The sequence below is a fragment of the Protopterus annectens genome, chromosome 16.part0, assembly GCF_019279795.1.
Source record: "Protopterus annectens isolate FY-2018-M chromosome 16.part0, PAN1.0, whole genome shotgun sequence".
Lineage (NCBI taxonomy): Eukaryota > Metazoa > Chordata > Ceratodontiformes > Protopteridae > Protopterus > Protopterus annectens.
The window spans coordinates 597,693,513-597,708,205 of record NC_056750.1 but is presented as its reverse complement, the minus strand read 5'-3'; the positions used below and the strand labels follow the sequence as shown (position 1 = coordinate 597,708,205).

General features: G+C 45.8%; 1 protein-coding gene across 1 annotated transcript in view; it reads right to left on the bottom strand.

The window, feature by feature from the left end:
• Positions 1 to 4,337: 4,337 nt before the first annotated feature.
• Positions 4,338 to 14,693, bottom strand: part of SAPCD2 (suppressor APC domain containing 2) — a 577,372-nt gene continuing 567,016 nt past the window's right edge. Inside the window, exon 6 of the mRNA XM_044058792.1 lies at positions 4,338 to 6,659. Within this exon, the coding sequence (XP_043914727.1) occupies positions 6,531 to 6,659 (129 nt within the window). The 3' untranslated portion in view covers positions 4,338 to 6,530. The remainder of the gene's footprint in view (positions 6,660 to 14,693) is intronic.

The following is a 14,693-nucleotide window of genomic DNA, read 5'->3' as shown; positions in this document are numbered from 1 at the left end:
ACAGGAGAAATTGCTGGTATTTCAGCATATGAAACTGACAGTTTAAAGTCCTAATAGATAAAGTAGCAGAAGTGTACACTTTTTTGCCCCATCTTTCTAAAGATCTGGAATCCTTCTCAGTGGGAATGGGGTTTTTAGCAGAAGCAGCCTTAACTCCCTTAGGACTCTGAGAAATGGTTTCAAGGTCAGCAATAGGGTTCTTGTATAAAAACTGTTTGGAATCAGGAACCCTGTAATATCTGTCAGGCTTAACAGGAGCTGGAGGAAAAGAGTCAGGGGTTAAGTTAGCCTCCGAAAAAGCATCATCCACAATATCCAAAATAGGAGGAATAGCCAGGGGTCTATGTTGGGGAAGAAGAAAATCCCTTAGTCTTTTCTTAGATTCCGAATACTCCTGTCCTTCCCAGTGGAAATGTTCCCTCATTTCATGCAAAGTTTCCCCAAAAGAGAAATCCTCAGGGGGAGAAGCTGAAGGAATGGATTCCTCAGCATCAGAATCCTCATAAGGAGGGAAAGAGTATTCCTGGTCAGAAGAAGAAACTGAAGAAACAGAAGCCTGATCAGAGGAGTCATAATAAACTTCCTGCCTTGGCCTTTTATCTGGAGGGGGATGTGAACCCCTAATCATAGTAAGTAAGTCCTCCGCCATCTTAAGTAACTGTTTCTGTGACTTGGGAGCCGGATCAGAAGAGGCCTGTGTTGCAGTCTTTGATTTGGAAGCAGTCTTTGCCTTTATTAGAAGCTGAGTAGGTCTGAAAACCCCTTCGGAAGCCGGTACCTTCACAGCGGCTCTGGACCCATCCGAAGGAGCATTGTCCGAAGGTCCTACATCAAAAATATTCAAAGGCCTAGTTGGCTCCTCGTGGGAGTCCATTTCGGCCATCGGTTCCGAAATGGCCGACGACAGGGGCTGCAAAAGCGCCTCACTGACGACGGCCGAACCTGAAGCTGGCTCTGTTTGTACGATATCGTCTGATTTGGACCTCGGAGGCCTGTCTTTGTCCTTGCATCGTTTGTGAACTCCGGTAGCCGGAACCGTATCAGATGACATTTTGTAATTAAAACGCCTACCGAAGTAATGAAATGCAAAATCGTACCTTCGTTTAATTGTATGTTGATTGAATCTTGCACAAAACCGACAACTAGCTACGTCGTGGTCATGGCCTAAGCAAGGAATACAGTAAGAATGAAAATCCTTATGAGGTATTTGCTTCCCACATGAAATACAATTATTAACTTTTTCTGACATCGGACTGGAGCAAGAAAAAAGTTTCCCCAACAGGGTACTTAGCTTTGAGTAGGAGAAGAAAGTCTTCGGACTTAAGTTTGTTCAGAAAAAATTGTCAGGAGTCAGCCGACTGGCACTTGCGAACTGCTATCACTGCACTGCAAGAAAGACTGGAGAACATGGCGTCGGCTGTCAGCTTTGTACTCCTGGCGCTCTGACGTCAGGGAGCATGGCTGAACAGCCGATGCCAGACCCAGACTTTGGGATTCTGGCCGACCGAGGACTGCCTGCCAGCAGGGGAGAACCCTACAGTCATGACTGCAACAGTGAAACACGATGAACATCCAAAGTAGACAGCACTGAGGAAACAACTGGTGCTGTACTAGGGATCACAGTGCCGACAGACCAGTGTCAAACCAGAGGATGGTCAGTCTCCAAATGAGTCAAAGACCAAAGGGTAGGCTCCTGAGCCATGGTAAGGTGTACCAATGGAGCTGAAGCAGGAACCGAGGTTGTTGTCAGTGTTGGAGGCTTCGCTACCTCCAAGGAGGTCAAAGGAGGAAAGTATGTAGGAGTCCGTGGAGAAAAATCCTTGGCTCCAAGTGGGAGGGAGGATTTGGAGGGTGCTGGAAAACCTCTGGCCGCTAGGAGCTGATCCACAAGCCTACAGGGAGTCAGGATGCTCTAGGAAGGGACTACACATTGCTGATCAAGAAATTGATCCACCAAAGGGGAATATTGGGTCCAAGGGTTCATTTCTCCTTTCGGCACAGAGGACGAAGGACCAGCATGAAATACAGGTAGGGGGGGAAGTGACCGGCATCGGGATAACTATTGCTGGTGCCAAAAGGGAAGTCAGTATCAATGTCGAAGTCTGAGGAGTAGGTGCTCATGTTTGCACCGTAGGTCGGCTGCTGAGGTGCCTGAACTGAACATGGCACGGTGGAAGAGCTTTGCGGCCCCAGTGCAGAGGATGTTGGTGCCAATTTAGGAATCTTAGGTTTTGGTTCCGACAATTTAGATTCACTCATGTGAGGAGGAGAGAGTAAGGACTTGCTCTTCTTTTTATGCTCTTTCTTTAGAAGGGAATGAACCTTCCATCTCAGAGAGAGCCTCTGCAAAAGAAGATTTAAGGAGACCTTTCAACATGAGCTTATTTTTACGATCCACCAACATACGGGAGCTAAAAGCCTTACAAATCTCACAACGAGGTTTCACAGAAAGGTGTGGCACCCATAGACACAGGATGTATGGCTGTCCACATTAGGCATCTTCCTGAAGCACTGATCACAGTGCTTAAACCAAGTTGTACCCTTTTTCCCAGACATACTAGCACCAAAAAGTTAGACAACTGAACCACAACAACACAAGATCAAATGCAAGAGAAAGGAAATACACGTCACAAGGTAGAGGAAAGGCGTTTTTTTTTTTTTTTTTTTTTTTAAAGAAAGGGCAGGGGAAAGAGGAATACCAACAATGGTAATGGGAAATACCTTAGCGGTAAGGGTACCAGCAATGGTACAAAGTGCACCAAACTTGGTTAAAGAGAAGGGAGAAAGAGAGGGACACTCACACAACTATGAGTAAATATGTGACTAACAATAAGCTAACAATATAAATAGAAATAACCAAAGAGACTCTAATGAGAGAAGTTTTGAAAAAGCTTTAAAGAACTTGTCAGAGCTGGCTTGACATGTCTTGGTTTGTGCTCGGCAAACGAGATCTGAGGCAATATAGAGAGGGGCACTATGGGTAAGGCCTAGCTAAAGATTTGTTTTGCTGGCAAACTTGTTATACTGCTTGACTCTGTTCCGAGGATGGAATTGACACCCATCAGTAAGGAATGAATGAAGATTAACAACATCAGATCATTATTTTATTGATGGATTACAGAATGACATCACATACATTTGGTCATCTGACTTCTGGTCCCCATGCTACCACCTCGGCTAGAATCTGCCAGGATTTAGCACATACGTTAATAATACACACACAGCTTGCCAAGACCTGTTGCAGCTTCTGGAAGTCATAAAATCATAAAACACTGCCAGTTTTCCAAGGTAGCAATTAGTTCCCTGCTTCCTAGTTCTTGTTTTCTCAGTTATCTTGTCTCTGGCTGCAATTAGAACTGTAAGATACAATATTTATGGCCTAAATTAATTTATTACTATTTTTCGAAGTTAGCTGGACTGAGATTAACCTCTTCTGTTCCAGTATCATCTGTTAAAACAGATGCATTTAATCAGTTGCAATACAGGTCAGAACCCACTGTTGGTATATTTTTAACATAAGCAGCTTTACAAATACATTTTTCAACACAAGTATCTGTACAGATTAGTTTGATATACAAATAACATGCAATTCCTTACACATTTCCAGCTAGCTGTGCTGGAGTATTGCAGATCCACTGCTCTACTTCTCCTGGTACAGCTGGCAATAACTCACATCGTCAAAGATGACACTGAGCAACCCTTCCTCCCATAGCTAAAAAAATAATGAACGTAATGCCTTACAAAAAGAAAATCTACCCATTCTCATCCTACAGATTAGATGTTTGTTCCTTATTCTGACATCAACAAGTGAAGATTTAGTTTTAAAACCACACCCACATGTAAGCATTTACCATCAGCAAAAGGGTTCTGCAGGGTGTGAAGTGTCTTTTCATTTTCCAGTCTCAGTGAAAACTTGGAAGTCTAATACATTTTCCAAGCAGCTACACTTTGGTGACTGCAGCCATCAGTCATAGTAATTCTACATGCAAAAGTTTTCTTGGACCTCAAACAAATGTCAGTACATGCATAAATGAATGCAAAACTGAAAACAGGTGTCCCTCCATCTCTATCGCAACCTTTCTGTAAGTTGTTATCCCAGGATTACTCCAATAGCCTACTACACTAACAATATGAAATGCCAGACTATGCCCACTAGTAAAAAGTACTTCCCCAACTCCATGTTAGGTCAGGTTGTAAAACTACTCCATTCCAGAATCCTAAAACATTCATACCATGGACCAAGACAGGCATATACCAATTACACAATGATTTATATATATAACATTCTAGCCAGTAAAATGAAAAGAGTATAAGAAACTCAGCAAAAGATAACTGTGCCCAGAGTAATTGATATTTGTTTATTACAAACAGTCTCGGTCTGATAACAATTGCTTCCAGAGCAATAATTTTAGTATATCTGTGGCCTCAATTTAATTTTGACAATATATAACAGAGAAAGAGCAGTTATTCAACTTTGCAGAAAAACACAAGGAAGTTCCAGTGTATGGAAGCTGATGCACAAATCCAAGCATCTTGGCTATACCACTGGTGATAAGATTTCTCAAGCTGCATTCCTGATGTTTAGTTTCAAGTGACCATCTCATGATAAAAATGTGTTTTGATATTACCACTGACACATGATAATGCATACAATGTGAACCTGGATACTGCAATGGCATGCAACACACACTTCCATTAAACATGTGATCCTAGTTCTATTGAATGTAAATTCCCCACACCTGAAATGCATCTGTTACAATGGCAAGCTGTTTTGGATCTCTGGTTGTTTTAAGCTTGCTCTGCGTACAGGAAGTAAAGCAATACAGAGACTGCAAACTCAAAATTAGTCCTACTGTTAAGGAAGGGAGTCCCATTTTTAGCCTTTGGATCAAAATTAACCTTCAAATCAAAAATGTAGTCCCTAAACACTCAAAAGTGAAGTATGAGGATGCAGATTTTTGAGGGTGGAACAAATCAACCTGAATGATTTCTGATGAAAAATTACAATTGTGTTCCCATAACATCTTTACTTAAAGGTGTGCATTAGGCTCTGCAAATTGGACTAAATCAACTTTAGTTTCTAAGCTCATACGTTTTAGCGCAGAAGAAAAATCACTCTGACAAGGAATGGCTTAAGAATAAACTAACACATTCACAAAATGGAGTGCAAATATATAAATATTAAAAACAGTAACATATCAGTAAAACTTACTGCAGTTCATCAAAAATGTACCGATATTTGGTAAACACAGCACTTCAGTCAAAAACCTCTGCATTAATACATTAATACGTAAATCGAACCTGTAGACTGCCTTCGGCAATAAAATGACAAACCCGATCACTGCCTGGCAGTATGACTAAAAGGTGGTGTATTGCATAGCACCACTAAGACACCCTGTTAGTCCCCCATTAGTATAACAAATACAGTTTAAAAGCTTGCACATAATGAAATGGCAAGTAACAAGAAAATTGTGTAAAAGTGCATCTGAAGAAGAAGATCTTTGTGCTACAACCAGGTGTTCTAACTTAGAAGAGCACCAGAGGCTTGTATTAAAGTCTACTTGCAATTTAAATCACTGAAAAAATATTCCCAAAGTACCAGAGTAACTAAACAGAGTAGTAAACAAGACTCATTTTAACTCAGCTTACTGATATCTGTAACCAAGACTTAACAGAGGACTTATTCTTCTGATCCACAACTGTGCAGAATATTTCAGAGAGGAGTTAAACTGTGTTGCAGCTGCTTTAATAACTCCCAAATGTGTATTTTTCTCCTGGAGGAAAAGAATCAGCTGAATGAAGTGTAGCATCACATCGGTCTCCGCAAGGTAGAGATAAAAGGACAGTTTTGTCTATACTACGCCACTAGGATTACTGTATGCACCAGTGTAGGTAAACCAGCATGCTCTCCAATGAATTTTCAGCTGATCCATGACTCGAAATAAACAAGGAGGAGCATTTAGACATCAAAGTCCTCTTTACTGATGCGGTATTCCCACCCCTGTTTGGCTTGTGCATAAAATGGCACACCCATGTTGTGATGTGCACAGAAGATGCTGCAATATCTTCAGCTAGTTTTCCTTGATAAGGCACAAGAGCACTAGCATCCTTTTACACTTCAGTTCTATTATGTTTTGGAACATTAGACCTCCATGACAAAATGCCATGACACAATGCAATCTTTTTCTTGACTGAATAGAGCAATCATTAGTAAATAAACATTTTTGTCTATAGCGCCAAACAAGTAAAATGTAAACCTTACCAATGGAGTGAGAATACAGAAGGTTAAAAAATTTAATTTATGATTACAAGTTACCCTGTAACAACTCTCCCTCCAGAACCAGCTCTTCTGATTACTGGTTGGACCTCACTCAAAATTAAAACGTCAAGCTTCATTGCAAAACATATTTGCACAAGTCATGGGAAGAATATGCAAATACAGACCAATTACTGCCCTCCTGGTATAAGCAGTAATGCCTTGTACTGTAATTCCACCACAGATACAGTTACTGTTAGCCAGGCAATAGAGTTTAGATAAATGTAGAGTCCAGTTGGCTGCTGTCATGAGCATTTCTTGCACGGGCTTCAAATAGCTGCTTAATGAGTGCAGACTTCTCTTGCTCCAACTGTGTGATTCTCTCACTTTTGTCAGTCACTTCCTGCAAAAAAAGGTTTTGCAAATAATTAGTTAAAACAAAACAGAGAGAAGAAACTGTGGCTCAGTAAGCAAAAGCACTGAGATGTACATTAGCTACATCCTGTTTACCTTGAGCATTGTGCATTTTAACCTGACATGTATACAACTCTAAGCAAGTCAATTACATAGGCCAATTGTCCATTCCTGCACTTAAGAATTTATGCCAGTGAGTTTTTCCTAATTGACAACACAATACTGTATTTTCAAACAAAAGACAGCAGAATTCTATGCATTCAATTTGACAAACTATCAAGGGCCTAAAAATGCAAAGAGGTACAAAACACAGTCTGTCTTTTGTGACAAAGAAACATTTATGAAAGAACATGGTAGAAAGTACTCAACATTATCAGGAAATATAAAGTACAGTTGTGTACGTAAACCATAACAGCAGATGTTCTAATGATCACTGCTGTAGTAGCCTAAGCTATATGGGTTATACCCTGCTAAGGATACAACAGCCAACCAGTTTCCAAAGCTTCAGAGAACCGTCCATGCACCCAAAAGTACAGTTGTGTACCTACCATAAATGTAGATGTTAGAGTGTATTCACTGTTGCAGTCATTACACTTTGGTTATCCTGCTGGCAGGCTACCCTCAGTCAGCCTGAATTCCAAAGTCCTGGTTTGGCGTCGGTTGCTGTCGCCTCTTCCCTGACGTCAGTGCACCAGGGGTATATAAGATGCAACAGACACCATTGTCTTCAGTTTTTCTTTCCCCAGATGTCAGGTGCCCCCAAGAAGGTAGGCAATACATACTGCTTATAAAAACATACAGTAATATAAAAACAATACCTTCATCTACAAGCAAATACACCACATAGGTTGTATAGGATAGAGAAGTATAGATAAGTCCCAGCAAAGAAAGGGGGATGGAGGATGGGTAACCTGGACTGCAACAGTGAATACACTCTAACATCTACATTTATGGTAGGTACACAACTGTACTATGTTCATAGTGTTTCACTGTTGGTCATTACACTTGGGTTGAATCCCAAAGCTGAGGTAGGGCGGCTGGGTCTAAATAAGATTAGGAGTGGCTATGAGGCCCTGCAGAACTGCAGTGGTAAAGCCTGCTCTGGATTTAGAATAAAGAGGCAAGTGATAATGCTTGGTAAAACTGTGCACTGAACTCCAAGTTGCAGCCTCCAAACTTTCCTTGGTTGGTACTCCTCTGAGAAAGGCTGCTGAGGTGGCTGCTGCCCTGGTAGAATGTGGCCTAATATTCTTAGGCACTGACTTGCCATGCTGTGCATAGCAGAAACGAATACAGTGTCCTATCCATTTTGAAATAGTCTGCTTTGAGATCGCCTTTCCTTGTGATCCTGCAGCATATGCTACAAACAGTTGCTCAGTTTTTCTGAAAGCTTTTGTTTTGTCCAAGTAGAAGCGTAGCTGCCTGTGCATGTGCAAAGAGTGCAGAAGTCTCTCCCCTTTATTCTGGGGATTTGGATAAAATGTTGGCAAATGAATGGTTTGGTTAAGAGCCACACTGGATACTACCTTTGGCATAAAAGTTGGGTTTGTCCTTAGAGAAACCCTGTCCGGATGAAAAATGATAAAAGGTTCCACTGCCATTAATGCCTGTAACTCTGAGACTCTTCTTGCTGAAGTTATTGCTAGGAGCAAAGCAGTTTTCCATAAGAATTTTATGTCAGCTGTATTGGCTGGCTCAAAAGAAGGTAGTGTGAGCTTTTGTTGAGGTCCCATGTAGGTATCGGTGCTCTCCTTGGGGGTCTTATGTTTTTTGCCCCCCTGAGGTACTGTCTTAGCAGTGGATGAGAGAGAAAAAAAGAAGTTATGTACTCACCATAATGTTCCATCTGAGTAGGTAAACTTCATCTGTCAGCAACCTGTGGGTATCGGATCCGAGCCGGCAGCTTCAAACAGCTAAGATCTGTGCTCCAAGCTCCTCCCCTTACCCACAATCCCCTGCCATCCCTCTCTGACCTCAGATCGAGTTTGCTATGGTAAAACAGCATATTACAACAAAAGATCACCTGCAACTCCTAACCTGGTGTTAACCGGAGAAAAGGACAAGGAATCCTTCTGGGACGCACTATAGGTTAGGGGGATGGAGGGGGGGGGGGTTGGTTGCTGACAAATTAAGTTTACCTACTCAGATGGAACGTTATGGTGAGTACATAACTTCTTTATCTGAAGTAGTTAACTTCATTTGTCCATCAACCTGTGAGACAGAGTCCCCAGCTACCCAAACTTGGGGGGTCCTCATGGAAGGATATTCCGGAGCACTGCAGAGCCGAAGGATGCTCTCCCTCTGGAAATTAGATCCAACTTGTAATGGTTAATGAAAGTGTGGGATGAAGCCCAAGTGGCTGCTGAACAAACGTCGTCCAGGGAGACTCTGGAGCAAAAGGCAGCAGAAGTAGAGAGATCGGGTAGAATGAGCATGGACTCTTTCAGGTTCAGGTCTACCAGAACTCTTGTATGCAAGGAGTATACATTGGGAAATCCATCCGGACAATGTAACTTTTGATACTGGTTTGCCCAAAGAGGGTTTTGCAAAGGATACAAAGAGTTGCTCAGATTGCCTATGTTCAGCGGTCCTGTGCAAGTAGAATCTCAATTGCCTATGTACGTCCAGAGAATGTAATTTGTATTCACCCTTGTTTTGATAATTTGGTAAAACTGGCAAATTAATAGATTGATTAATATTGGGCTCAGAAGCAACTTTGGGTAGGAAGGGGAAGAGGGGGATAAGCATAAAGTAGACCGGATGGCCAAACATGCACCAGAGCATCTCTGGGGGGATTCCCCTGGTGGGGGAATTAGAGCAAAGTAGTCGCTGCACTTTGCATTCGAAGGAGACGTGAAGAGATCGCAGCAAGGTTGATTCCACTTGAGGAAGATTTGCTTCGCTATTCTGGGGTTCAGAGACCACTCATACGGCGAAAGGATGGTTCGACTCAGCCTGTCTGATAAAATGTTCGAACGACCCGGGATATGAGTCGCTATGAGAAAGCGGTTGGTGGAGGTCCCCATTCTGAAACTCTCATGGCCTCTGGACAAAGTGGGTAGGATCTGGTTCCCCCGTTTGTTGATATACCAGACCACTGACATGTTGTCTGTCTGAAGTGCAACCGTCCCTAAGGGAAGAAGGGCTTGCAATGCCAAAAGCACCGCTCTCATCTCTAGGACATTGATATGCAATAAGGTCTCTGAATGGGTCCACGTGCCGGTTCTGCCCATGCTGTGCCCCCCCAACCCTAGGCGAGAAGCATCCGTGGTCACCGTGGTTAGAGGCGGGGACATAGAAAAGGGGAGGCCTATCTGGGGGTCCGGGGATTGGAGCCACCACAGCAGAGAATTCCTGCAAGCCCTGCTGAGGGGGATAGGTGTACTCAGCGGGCGTAGCAAGATGGACCACTGAACCTGCAAGGTCCACTGTAGTACTCTCATGTTCAAGCGCGCTAAAGGTAGCAGATTGATCGTGGCCGCCATGGAACCTAGAGCCCTCAGAACCAATTCCGCTGGAGGAGCCGGGGATTGTAAAAGGGCCAGTACGTGGAGCTTCAGGGTGCGAATCCGGTCTGGAGTTAAGAAGACTCTCAATAGGTTTGTGTCTAATTTGGCTCCTATGAAGTCTAAGATCTGGGTTGGATGAAGGGAAGATTTGTTGAGATTGATTGGGATTCCCAGCCGAGAGGCCAGGTGGAGGAAGTAATCTCTGGCTGAACATAGTAGATGCCTGTTGGGGGTGGTCAGGAGCCAGTCGTCCAGGTAGGGGAAGACCTGTATATACCTTGGAGTCTCAGGTGGGCCGCTACTACTGCCAACACTTTGGTGAACACCCTGGGGGCTGTGGTGAGACCAAAGAGGAGGGGCCCTGAACTGGTAGTGACTGGCTCCTAGCCGGAAGCGGAGAAACCTTCTGGAGCGTCTCTCCATCAATATGTGGTAGTACGCATCCTTGAGGTCTATCGAGCACATCCAGTCATTCTCCTGCACGAGGGGGAGAATGGATTGAATGGTGGCCATCCGGAACTTTTCTTTGGCCACTGATAGGTTTAGCAAGGACAGGTCGAGGATTGGCCTTACATCCCCCGTCTTTTTTGGCACCAAAAAGAACCTGGAGTAGAAGCCCGATCCGGACTGGTCTGGGGGGACGCGCTGGATCATTCTTTTTTCTAGCAGCTGCTTTATTTCTGCGGCTGCTACCTCCCTTTGATTGGGTGGGACATCGGGGAGGCTCCGGGGTCTGGGCAGGGGATTCAGAAAGGGGATTTTGTAACCTCTGGATATGATTTGAAGCACCCAGTGATCTGTTGTAATGGACTCCCAAACTACCAGGTGCCTCGAGAAACGCCCCCCCTGACTGCCTCCAGAGTGGAACAGTCTGGTAACCCTTCAGGGCTGCTGCGTGGGCCGATCCGAAAAGGGTTCTCTCGACCCAAAATTCTTCGGTCCCCCTCTGCCTCTGGGCTGGCGTCCACGTTGTCCTCCCTCTGCCTCTGAAGGACGAGGGGTCCGGAGCGAATCGGGACTGTTGAGACTTCTGGAACCACATCTTCTTCTGTCCCCTTTGGTTCCTGGAGAAGGACCTCTGGGGAGCCAAGAAGCAGACTCAGACGGCAGACGTCTTCCCATCTTTCTCGCTCTGGACCAGCGTGTCGCGGACGGTCTTGCCAAAAAGCGAAGAACCGTCAAAAGGGGCATTTGCAAAGGATGCCTTGAAGGGTTCCGCAAAGGCACAGATGCGGTGCCAAGCGTGTCATCTCAAAACAACGCCCGCTCCACTAGCTCTAGCGGCTCCTTCCGTGGCATGGGAGAGGAGTCGCATAGAAGTGTTCGAGATGGACTTGAGAGTGGCCATTCCAGCTAAGAACACCTTCTTATCCTCAGTCGACATGGACTCTGGGGGAAACCCAGCGTATTCCTTGAGATCCCGCTGGAGTTGTAGGACGTGTGCCATATAGTTCAGCGACCTCACTGCGAAGGTAGCCGAAGCGAACATCCGCTTCCCCAGGCGGTCCATCGTCCGAGACTCCTTGTCGGGAGGATGGACCGAGGAACTCTCCTGGGCTAGTTCCCTCTTGGTGGCAGCCGCCACCAACATGGCATCTACAGGAGCACACTTGCTCCAAACTGCCCTATCAGTGGGAGGACTAAGGATTTTATCCGGCCTCTTCGGAATGGGCTCAACAGTGTCCGGTTCCTTCCATGCCCTGGTAGTGATGAGATCTACCAGGGGAACGGTGGGAGGGGACACCCAAGAGGTAGATGGGCCTGCGTCAAACGCCTCCAGGAACACAGACTCATCCGAGGAAGGCTTTTGGGCTGACCACCCCCCTCTAATTCAAAACATTTCCATAATGTCTCCGAAGGAGACGTCCTCGGGGGATGACCTTGGGGAACCTTCCCCTTCCTCTAAATCCATGTCTTCTGTCAAAGACTCAGCTGAGTCCAAGTGCCCCCACTTGCACTTACGTTTGTGAGGGACCTCCTCGGGGGGGGGGGCTGTCCGAAGAGGTCTCACCAACCACATCTTGTTCCTCTAAGGGAACGACCTGGGACGTAGGCGCAGGCTGTTCCTGGGGCCGGGTAATGGAAGGTAGGCCCGTCTGAGAGGGAGTACAGGGCTGATCCGTAGTCGGAGCCTGGGGCCTGGAATCCCTCAACAATACAATCCACTACATTGAACGCCGAGGGAGAACTGCTCTCTCTAGGATCCGAGAGCAGCCCCCCTCGGATCCGATGTGTGGATCGGGGCCGGCGCCTAATCAATCGGATCTGAAGAGCCAGTATGCTCAGACCGAGCCGGAGCCGAAGATGCACTGACCCCTCCGAATCTGAAGCTCAGCTCTCGGCTCCGAGAGCACGGATCTGAAAAGGGACCCGACAAACTCGAGGGCGCGGTCGGAGCCGAAATACGAAGCACTATTGGTGCCGAACCTCCCCCGGCTCATATGCAACCCGGATTCGAAGGCTCCAAATCCCGAACGTGGGTCGGAGAAGGAGCAATCTGGGCGGAAAAAGGGGTCAAGCCCCCCCCCCCCAGACGGGGGGGGGGGCATGAGCACTCCCATCTGCAGCTGGGCCTGGAGGAACCTACGCATCATCCGATCCATATCTGCATCGGACAAGCTTTGGGTAGACCTAAAGGAGGCCACCGAGGCGGGCCAGGAGTGCCACCTCGATGACCTCGACGGCAACCGGGTCTCCTCCTCCTCTGGCTCCGGGGAGAAGCGAGGTGAATGGAGCCGGGAAGGAGAAGGCCCAGAAGCCCTGGGAGAAGCAGCTTGTTTAGCTGGCGGAGCCGAGGAGGAAGACTCGGCCCGCTGCTTGTGGTGTCTTTCCTTCTCCCGCCTAGCATCCCTCTCCTCCTGGCCCAAAGTGGGAGGTTGAGTCCCGGCCAGTGGAGCAGGGGTGGAAGGGGGCACTGCTGCGGCAGGTGCCAAGGGAGAGGAGGCCGAAGCCGAATCCGGGGGCAAAAGTCCTGCCAGAATCAGCTTCGATCTCCTGTCCTTTAGAGCCCTGGGGTTGAAGGCTGCACAAATAGTGCAGCCTGAGGAAATGTGGTCAACCCCAAGGCAAATAAAACACAGAGTGTGGCCATCTGCCGGGGATAGCTTATGGCTGCACTCGGTGCATTTAGAGAAAAAAGTTTTTGGGGCCTCAGACATAGTTAAACTAAAAAAAAACAACACAAGGCCCAACACGCACCTTCACACACACGGGTAGGAATAAACTACACTAAAAATTAACCAGATAACAATATTAAAACTAAAGGGTTTTAAATACAAGGCAACACACAAAACAACAAGCAATATTACACTACAGAAAAATTGGAAAAGCAATATTTTTCTCACAGAACGACTAAAACCCACGCCTGGAACTCGTTCAAAGCTGTTGAGTCAACTGCGGCAAACTCGATCTGAGGTCAGAGAGGGATGGGCAGGGGATTATGGGTAAGGGGAGGTGTTTGGAGCTTGGATCTTAGCTGTTTGAAGCTGCCGGCTTGGAAATGATATGGATCCGATACCCACAGGTTGATGGACAAATGAAGTTAACTACTTCAGATTTGGAGGTTCCGTATTGTAATGAGCTGAAATGGCAGAGGCATGGATCTTAATTGATGAGAAGGATAGGCCTTTGTCCAGCATCTCAGTTAGGTATTGTAAAATCTGAGGAATATTTGGAACAAGTGGGTCAAGTCCTTGTGCCTGGTTCCAAGCACAGAATCTCTTCCATTTTTCTGCATATGATTTCCTGGTGCTGGGCCTCCTGGCTTCCAAAATGACATCCATAACAGCTTTAGAGAGAGGTGTGTTCTGAGTGGCTATATTATCCGCCATGCAGCCAAATTTAAGGTTCTGAGTTGGCTGTGCAGGATCTGATTGTTTTGCTGAGTCAGAAGATGAGGAATTAGAGGTAAAGTCCAGGCTGGGCCTTGAGACAGGCTCTTTAGGATTGTGTACCAGTGCTGGCGTGGCCAGTCTGGGGCAATCAAAATAATTTTTGGCTTCTCTTGTCTAACTTTTAGGAGAACATTGGGAAGGAGAGGCAGTGGTGGAAAGGCCTAAACTGTTAGGGTTTTCCAGCTGAAAGATAGAGCATCCACTTTCCATACTTTTGAGTGACAAGTCATTGTGCAGAATCTCTGTAGTTGGTAGTTGTGAGGGGAGGAAAAGAGATCTATGTCTGGGCATCCCCATTTCTTTGTTATCATGCTGAAGACCTGTGGATTTAGTTTCCACTCATGAGGGTCCATGAGGTTTCTGCTTAGTTTGTCTGCCAGAGTATTTTTCTTTCCTGGCAGGAACTGTGCCTGCAGATGTACTTGATAGGTCAGTGCTGTGTTCCACAAAGTCATGGCTTGCCTGCAGAGGGGGTAGGAATGTGTGCCCCCTTGCTTATGTACCACATAACTGTAGTATTGTCCGTCTTTAGTAATAGTTGTCCTGGACGTAGTAGGTCCTTGAAGGCTGTCAGGGCATTCTGTACAGCTAGCATCTCTTTTTGATTGATGTGAAGATGCA